At 46.5% G+C, this 9,674-nt stretch overlaps 1 protein-coding gene across 1 annotated transcript in view; it reads left to right on the top strand.

Moving 5' to 3' along the window:
* The first annotated feature begins 5,062 nt into the window (after positions 1–5,062).
* The window catches only part of DCAF12 (DDB1 and CUL4 associated factor 12), a 36,813-nt gene continuing 32,201 nt past the window's right edge, over positions 5,063–9,674 (top strand). Inside the window, exons 1-2 of the mRNA XM_055578840.1 lie at positions 5,063–5,451; positions 6,798–7,052. Of these exons, the coding sequence (XP_055434815.1) occupies positions 5,374–5,451; positions 6,798–7,052 (333 nt within the window). The 5' untranslated portion in view covers positions 5,063–5,373. The remainder of the gene's footprint in view (positions 5,452–6,797; positions 7,053–9,674) is intronic.

Here is a 9,674-nt window from a genome sequence, read left to right as displayed (position 1 = left end):
AATCATATAAATAAACATAAAATTCTAATTGTGTTAAGTGCTACAAAGGAGAAGCATATGGTGTTATGACACTGAATAATTCAGAGGGGAAGGATTATAACTAGTCAAAGAGGCCAGGGAACAGTTTTCTGAGGAAGTAATGTTTTAACTGAGATCCAAAGAATGACTAAGTATTATAATAACTGAACTCAGTTCAGTTTAGTCACTCAGTCGTCTCTTTCCGACCCCAGGGACTGCAGCAGGCCAGGCTTCCCTGTCCATTACCAACTCCCGGAGCTTGCTCAAACTCATGTCCGTCGAGTCAGTGATGCCATCCAACAATCTCATCCTCTGTCATCCCCTTCTCTTCCTGCCTTCAATCTTTCCATGAACTAAATAGAGGTAAAGCTGTGCCCAGATCCTGGAGCAGGAGGGAGCATTTTGGTTAGGAAGAATAGAAAGAGGGCCAGTATGGCTGGACCTGAGAAAGGAAGAAGAGTATGGTATGAGATGTAGCTGGAGTCAAGTCAGGAACCAAATCATGCAAGGTCTTACAGGCCAGATTAAGGATTTTATCTTTATCCAAAGAACAAGAGAAAGTTATTGAAGAAAGTTAACCTGGAGGTGAGAATGGGCATGATTTATTCAAATTTGTATTCAAAAAATCTGCAGAACGCAGAACAGAATAATAAAAGAGGTAAGAGTGGATATTGGTAGTTCTTCTAGGAGACCTTCACAAATGGTGGGATCAATAAGTGACAGAGTTGGACTAGGGTAATGGAGAGATGCGAATTGACTCAAGATACTGATAAAATAATTAGGGCTAGGTGATGGAATAGATGTGTGAGTAATTGAGAGGGTATGAGAACTGGGAGAGGCAAAGGTGATTCCCAGTTTTTCACATATCTGGAGAGAATTTTTGTTTTGTTTGTAAAGCTGAAGGCAATGTGGTAAATTCAATGTCCTCTTGGGTTCATGTCAGCCTATGGCTACGGTTTTAAAAATTTTCCCCTTCCTGGCCTGATTGTCTCTTATAAATTACAGAAGAATCCAGGTGAAAGAATTTAGAATGTTTCTTTTCTCCTGGCTGTTCCACGCAGCTTGCAGGATCTTAGTTCCCTGACCAGGGATCAAACCTGTGCCCCCTATAATGGAAGCACAGAGGCCTAACCACTGAAACGCCAGGGAATTCCCATAGAAAGTTTATTTCCTTATATTGAGGTATACTTACTTAAACTGCACAATCATTAAATCTACAGCTTGATGAAATTTTATATATGTGTACACTAGTATAATCATCACCAAGATTAAGATATAGGTATTTCCAGCACACCAGAAATCTCCTTGGGTTCTCTTCCTAGCTAGTAACCACCAAGAATAATGACTATTTTGATTTCTATTACTGTAATGTAGGCTTCCAAGGTGGCGGTAGTCATAAAGAACCTGCCTGCCAGTGCAGGAGACACAGGAGACTAGGGTTCAATCCCTGGGTCGGAAAGATCCGCTGGAGAAGGACATGGCAACACACTCCAGTATTCTTGCAAAGAATCAGGCACTACTAAAGCCACTTAGCACACATCTGTTACTGTAATATGGTGATATAATAAGAAATACATATATCTGGTTTCATCTCTGGTTCAGCAAGAGCTCCTAAAACTCTTGTAATTTACCAAGTGATAATGTTTAGAGGAGAAGCTTTTTTTATTCATAATAAGTCCCTTTCAACCACACTTGAGTTTATGTTAGTAAGGTGACTCAAGATGGGCCCCTAGGGCTTCCCTGGCAGCTCTGAGGTAAAGAATCCACCTGGAGATTCAAACAGGAGACACGGTCTGCTCCCTGTTCTGGAAGGATCTCACAGGCCTCAGAGCAACGATAGCAACTAAGCCCACGAGCCTGTGCTCCAGAGCCCAGGAGCCACAAGTACTGAGTCCATGTGCCTCAAATACAAAGTTTGCTTGCCCTAGAGCCCGTGCTCTGCGACAAAAGAAGCCACAGCAATGAGAAGCCTGTGTACCACAGCTAAAGAGTAGCCCCTGCTCTCCACAATGAGAGAAAAGTCTGCACAGCAACGAAGACCCAGCACAGCCAAAAATAAATAAAATTATTTTTTAAAAAAATTAAAGAAGGGCCCCTGGAGAACTTTAGGATGGGGGCTGTTTGCCAGAGGAATCAACTTTGTAATTAGAATGTTGAAACTTTCAATCCCACTCTCCTAATTGTCAGGAAGGAGGGAGGGACTGGGGACTGAGTTAATTATCAAGGGCTAACAATTTAATCAATCATGCCTACATAATGGGACCTCCATATAAACCATAAACCATAGGGTCTGGAGAGCTTCCAAGTTGGTCAACATATCCACATGCCATGAGGTGGAACACCCCAAACTCCATGGGGACAGAAGTTCCCATGCCTCAGGACCCTTCCAGATCTCATGTACCTCCTCATCTGTTTATTTGTATCCTTTTTAATATTCCTTGTGTGTGCATGCTCAGTCATGTCCAAGCCTTTGTGACCCCATGGACTGTAGCTCACCAGGCTCCTCTGTCAACGGAATTTTCCAGGCAAGGATACTGGAGACTAGGTTGCCATTTTCTCCTCCACGGGATCTTCCCAACCCAGGGATCAAACCCACAGCTCCTGCATTGGCAGGAAGATTTTTTACCACTGAGCCTCCTGGAGGTCCCTAATATCCCTTATATTAAACCAGTAATAGTATTTATGTTCAGTGAACCATTATGGCAAACTATTGAACCTCAAGAAGTCATGGGAACCCTGTTAATCTATTTTACTATTGATTGACATTTGAACTACTTTCAACTTTATGATTTATGACTACTATGAATAGAGTTACTACAAATATTCTTGTAAATGACTTTTGGTGGACAAAAACACTCATTTCTATTTGGGTTTACAGCCAGAAGTAAACTGCTCCTACATGTGTTTACCTTTGGTAGGTACGATAGGTAGGTAGATTTTTTTTCCAAATTGTACCAATTTACCACACCCACTAGCAATGTATGAGAGTTCCAGTTGTTTCTCACCATTACTTTGTATTATCAGTCTTTTAAAAACAACTAAACTTTAAGACTTCCGAATGAAGTTTGGGAAGACCAAGGCAAAAGAAGAGGGCAGCAGAGAATGAGTTGGTTGGATGGCAATACCTATTCAATGAACATGAACTTGGGCAAACTCCAGGAGATAGTGAGAGACAGGGAGGTCTGGCATGCTGCAGTCCATGGGATCGCAAAGAGTCGGACACGACTTAGCAACTGAATAACAACAACCCATTTTCAAATAACTCTTCATTCTATTTTATTTCCACAGAAATGGTGAGCTCCGCTGGAAGGTACATTCAGGGATAGTTTCTGAGATGTCAGGATGAACTGCACCAACCTGGAGGATGAGGCTATAGCCTATGACAGCCGCAGAGGAGACCAAGATCTAAGCGCAGCCCAATATGAGCCTAGAGATTCTCAAAAGAATTCCAGACTGTTGCCCAATGAGCTCCTGAGTCATCCAGGGCATTGTGAGGCAAGACAGAACTGGAACAACAGGCTCAAGAAAAGGAAGCTGACCCACTTCTGATCCACTTACTGTGTGTATGTCTCTGAAGGGCTAGACCTGACCAAGTAAGATGGAGCTGCCTTTCCCAAGGTGGAATTAGGGGTTAGTGGCAGTGCTGACTTGGGATGGCGGAGGACACTGTCTCAATCTGGTCTTTGGTTCGGCTTGGAAAACAAACCCAGATCTCCTCCTAGGCAGAACTTCAGATGGGCCAACAGAGCTCCCTGGAGGTATGAGGCCTGAGGCCTGAAGCCTGAAGGGATCAGCAGGTAACTGGGCACTAACAGCCTGAGGCCCATCAGGAAGCTTTCTGCTTCCTCAAAGGATTTCTTTGCCTTTAGAAAGGTGGGGGCTGGCACTCACACCCCTACGGAATCTTCTGAAAATGGAGGCAAAGGTGATCCTGAAGAAGCCCCCTTGCCTGGTGACCAATGTCAGCCCTCATTGAACTGAGAAGTCAAAAGCTCCTCTCTTCTCTGTGATTCAGATTTTCATCCTATCTGCCCTGATGGAGACACAACCTGGGCCCTGAGGGACAGGCAGCCAGTGGCAGTCCCCTGTTCGTTCCAGTCCTCAAGACTGCGTGGGAGACCTAAGAAAAAAATTATGGTGGCACGCCTATTTCACACAGCACAAAAGGCAGGGTGACCGGCAGGTCACGGGACTCTAAAGGGAGGCGAGGTCCCACGCAGCAGCTAAAGGAGACGTTGCTTAGGGGCGGTTGCGACTTGGGCAGCAGAGTCAGGCGGAGGAGGAGGCCAGTGGAGGGAGAAGACTGTGGAAAATGAAGCCTGAGAGCTCCCCATGGGTAGTGTTGAGGGGTACCTGGGCTGATTGTGGCAAGCAGGGTAGGTTCTCTACGGTGTGAAAGTCCGGATATGCTGGCAATGATTTCGAGTCAGAGTCTACCTTGTGGGGTGGGGTGCAGTGTTAGTCTGACTCTTTGTGACCCTATGGACTGTAGCCCACCAAGCTCCTCTGTTCATGGAATTCTCCAGGCAAGAATACTGGAGTGGGTAGCCATTCCCTTCTCCAAGGGATCTTCCCGACCAAGGGATTGACCTGGGGCTCCTGTATTGCAGTTAGATTCTTTACCGTCTGAGCTACCGGGGGTGGGGAGAGGAAGTTAAATGCCTCCTCTCACAGAGTCCAGCCCTTGGTGCCAGGGTTTGGTTTCATAGGTTCCGGAAAATGCACAGGGCTCAAGAGATATAACCAGTGGCGACTGCAGGGTAAAGGCGTGTTGGGAGGGAGTCCTTCCGCGAGCGAGGTTAAACGTCCTCACTTCCGGGTACGTCCGGATGGGCGGGTGGGGCTCCGGTGTCGGCAGCCAAAACCCAGATTCCTTTGCCCCGACGTTGCGAACCTCCAGTGGCCGTCGAACGTCAGTTGAAAAAGAGCGGGCGGCCGGAAGCAACAGCCGCGAACTCTACAGCCAGCCCTAAACCCCGCCCTTCTCTCCGGGCTGCGTCTCCGTGGCGACGCGAAACGAACTGCGGCTGCGCAAGGGTGACGGAGCGCGGGCGAAAGGGAGGGGGTGTTTTGGTTCCAGCCGCTCGCCGTCCTTTCTAGATTTGGTCGTCTACAAGCTTCGGGTTCCTGTCTCCCCTTCTCTTTCCCTTCCCTTTCCCTGCCCCGGTCCTCCCTCCCTCCTTCCCTTCTGCCTGCCTGCCTTTTTTTTTCTATTGCCGCCCGGGGTCCGGGCCATTTTCTGGGCCGGGCGCACTAAGGTGCGCGGCCCCGGGGCCCAGTATATGACCCGCAGTCTCGCTCCCCCGCGATTCCCCCGCCCCATGTGGCTGCGGGGCCGCGGCGGCGCTGCCCACTATGGCCAGGAAAGCAGTTAGCAGGAAGCGGAAAGCACCCGTCTTGCCGGGAGCTGGGAGCGACACTCAGGACCCACAGGTGAGGGCCGAGACGCCTGGCCCCGGGTGATAAGGCCGAGGCACCAGGAGGATAGGGTTCGCACATAGGGAACCGGAATGAGGTCCAAGGTCTTGACGGGAGACGGGGGGAGGGGTGATGTACGGAGGTGCGTAGAGCGGTGTTCTAGCCTATAGGATCAGGCCTGGGTCCTTAGGAGTTCTTTGGATAGCAGATAGGCCCGCAGGGGTCAGAAACTAAAGGGGAACTTGAAAATGAGGCATGTTCCGGGGATATCTACAGGCGGGAATGGGGCTTGAGGAGAAAACAATCTGGGCTTCGGAGAAAGGGAAACCGAAGTCGAGGAGAATCGGGAACAAAACCTCGCCTAAGATATTGGGAGGGAGAGTGAAGTCCGTCTTTCGGTGGCCGGGGAACGGAGATGATTGCGTCTCTCAGGAATGAGCCTCCCTATGGGTACCCAAGCCCCCTACATAAACAGTTTCCAGATATCACCCTGTCCAGCTTTCTGAGTCTTGAGTCTCTTCAGACTCATATTTCCCGTTCCTCCCACCCCGTTGGTGTTTGATTTTTCTAATTCTACAACTGCCTGGAGCGCGGACCTGGTGACAGGCAGACGGCCATTGCTAGGGCATCCCTGAAAGACCTGGGACCCTAGCTGGGCTTCTTGGGCCGCACCTACCATGCTCCGCGTAGAGTACAGGCTGAGAGGGAGAAGGGGGGCCATTAGAGATGCAGCCCAGGTCTGTATGGTAATCTCTGGGCCCTTCATTCCCTTCCCTATTAAGGATAGTTTTAAGGTTAAGGAATCCATCTGGAATGTGGGAGACCCTGGTTCGATTCTTGGGTCGGAAAGATTCCCCTGGAGAAGAGATAGGCTACCCACTCCAGTATTCTTGGGCTTCCCTTGTGGTTCAACTGGTAAAGAATCTGCCTTCAATGCGGGAGACCTGGGTTCGATCCCCGGGTTGGGAAGCTCCCCTGGAGAAGGGAAAGGCTACCCACTCTAGTATTCTGGCCTGGAGAATTCCATGGACTGTATATTCCATGGCATCGCAAAGAGTCCTACAGTACTGAGCCGAGTTTTACTTGCACTTTAAGGTACCTGAATCCTTCACTTTAAAAGGCCTTAAAAAACCTGTTGTCCTCTTTTATGCTTTCATTACTTTGTCTTCCAAGTCCTTTTTTCCCATGGATATGACTATGAGCAGCATCTTTTCTGTGGCCTTCAAGATTGACTTTCCTGTTGCATTGTGTTTGTAACTCCGTTCTATGTAAATCCTGCGAGATGAGTTCTGTAATATGGGAGGATCCCCAATTCTGACAAAAGTCGGCAAAGCCTTGATTTCTCCTTTTGCTCTCCACAGTTTGGCTGGGATCACTCACTTCACAAAAGGAAGCGACTCCCCCCAGTGAAGAGATCCTTAGTGTACTACCTGAAGAACCGAGAAGTCAGGCTACAGAATGAAACCAGCTACTCCCGAGTGTTGCATGGGTATGCAGCACAGCAACTTCCCAGTCTCCTGAAGGAGAGAGAGTTTCACCTTGGGACCCTTAATAAAGTGTTTGCATCTCAGTGGCTGAACCATAGGCAAGTGGTGTGTGGCACAAAATGCAACACGGTAAGTGTCTGGGTGGATATGAACTTTCTCCTGGCTCTGGATATATGGCTCCACATGCCCTAGTATCTCTCACTGCTGGTTTTCCCCATCAGTTCTTTGGGGAGGAGACTGCCTTATTCTCCGTTACATCCCCTCTTATCTGTCCATGACTTCTCTATTCCTTTTTCCACTTCCACATTTCTTTTCTGATAAATCTTCAGAGGAGTCTAGTTCTGCAGGCCTCTTGTATTATGGATATGCCACTGCTTCTAGATTTTTTTTTTTTTCCCTTCTTTTTATCTTGTCAGATCTTTAAGTCAGAGACCTCAGAGGAGAGGAAAGAATGATGGTCAGGGCATCATTCAGGATACAGGATAGTGAAAACCTTGGTGTTGTCTGCTAGCCTAAGGGCATATATAGAAGTATTTAAACTCACACTTGGCTGAAGATAGTTTGGTTCAGTCGCTCAGTGGTGTCCGACTCTTTGCAACCCCATGAACCGCAGCACACCAGGCCTCCCTGTCCATCACCAACTGCCGGAGTCTACCCAAATCCATGTCCATTGAGTTGGTGATGCCATCCAACCATCTCATCCTCTTTCGTCCCCTTCTCCTCCTGCCCTCAATCTTTCCCAGCTTTAGGGTCTTTTCAAATGAATCAGCTCTTCACAGCAGGTGGCCAAAGTATTGGAGTTTCAGCTTCAACATCAGTCCTTGCGATGAACACCCAGGACTGATCTGCTTTAGGATAGAGCAGTTGGATGTCCTTGCAGTCCAAGGGACTCTCAAGAGTTTTCTCCAACACCACAGTTCAAAAGCATCAATTCTTTGGCGCTCAGCTTTCTTTATAGTCCAACTCTCCCATCCATAGATGACTACTGGAAAAACCATAGCCTTGACTAGATGGACCTTTGTGGACAAAGTAATGTCTCTGCTCTTTAATATGCTGTCTAGGTTGGTCATAACTATCCTTCCAAGGAGTAAGCGTCTTTTAATTTCATGGCTGCAATCACCATCTGCAGTGATTTTAGAGCCCAGAAAAATAAAGTCAGCCACTGTTTCCACTGTTTCCCCATCTATTTGCCATGAAGTGATGGGACTGGATGCCATGATCTTAATGGCATGGGACTTAACTGCCATTGACTGATGCCAGTTTTCTGAATGTTGAGCTTTAAGCCAACTTTTTCACTCTCCTTTTTCACTTTCATCAAGAGGCTCTTTAGTTCTTCACTTTCTTCCATAAGGGTGGTATCATCTGCATGTCTGAGGTTATTGATATTTGTCCCGGCAATCTTGATTCCAGCTTGTGCTTCCTCCAGCCCAGTGTTTCTCATGATGTACTCTGCGTATAAGTTCAATAAGCAGGGTGACAATATACAGCCTTGATGTACTCCTTTTCCTGTTCGGAACCAGTCTGTTGTTCCATGTCCAGTTCTAACTGTTGCTTCCTGACCTGCATAGAAATAAGGCAAACACTTTATTTTAGGGGATAGAATCTAAAGATGTATTTTTTATTAGAAAGGGTAGGCAAGTATATTTCAGGAAATAAATGCGTGGTTTTTGCAAAGTAGCCTTCTGAAAAGGTTTCAGAAGCAAGAAAATTGAATATGACATGAGTAGGAGAGTATTTTTTACATAGCATGACTTAGATAATTATTAGTGAATGAAGGGAAAATTTTATCAGTAAATTTAGCCAGAACAATTAAAAGCTGGATAGAATAAGTCAATCTGTGATTGGATATTGTGGATATTGATTGGGATAGAAGAGTACAAATAGTATGATGTCAGGTAAATAAAGACCCTGGTTCGGATACCAATTTTCACACCAACATGTTCAGGCTTAGCTTTAAGAAGTTGGTTTATCTTGTTTACCTTGAAGGTGTCAGGGTGAGGGGGGCCTGGGTGGGCTGCAGCTTCCTCTTGCTTACAGCCCGGACAGTGGCCTGGACTAAAGCCAACATCCTCAGCGCCTTGTGCTAGAGCTCAGCCACCTCAGCCTCTTTCCATAGACATGACGAGCACATTCGCAGGTGGATTCTTATGCACTGTGGGACCAAGGTCTCCATAGACAAAGATTTACATATTAGTTTTAAGGAAGAGTACAATACCATGGTGGTTGAGGCCAAGCTTTCATTTCCTCTTCTTTTGAAGGCTGCTTATTATAAAGAAGTCTTTCAAAACCAAATAGTGGTGGCAAGCTCCTGCAAAACTTCCTTTTCTCAGTCTCTCAGGCTACCACTCTTGTTTTAAGCGAACTGTCATCATTGTCACTTGACGCAGAGGAATTTAGAGGAATTCATTGCACACCCTACACAAACCATCATAGTGTTTTGCCCAGCAAATGTTGGTAATTGTAAACTGAATCATTATAGTCTTCTGTTTCTTGAATTTATTGATGACCTTTTGAAGGTGAGAATAACAATAAGTAGTAATTTAACCTACTCTTGATACCTTCCTCTTTCTGTTTTCCTATTTCCTCATGACTTAAAGTGTATTTCCTTCCTAGGTCCTTATGACTCAAAGTGGAAGCTTGTGTTCTTTTTGTAGTGTTTTTCTTTGCTTAGCTTTCAGAACCAAAATTGGGAATCAGAAACAGTGCTCTTCTCTGCATTTTGTAATATTTGGTAAATGGTTCCTTTATCTG

Source organism: Bubalus kerabau, chromosome 4 (genome assembly GCF_029407905.1).
Source record: "Bubalus kerabau isolate K-KA32 ecotype Philippines breed swamp buffalo chromosome 4, PCC_UOA_SB_1v2, whole genome shotgun sequence".
Classification (NCBI taxonomy): domain Eukaryota; kingdom Metazoa; phylum Chordata; class Mammalia; order Artiodactyla; family Bovidae; genus Bubalus; species Bubalus kerabau.
This window is presented reverse-complemented; position numbering and strand designations above follow the sequence as displayed.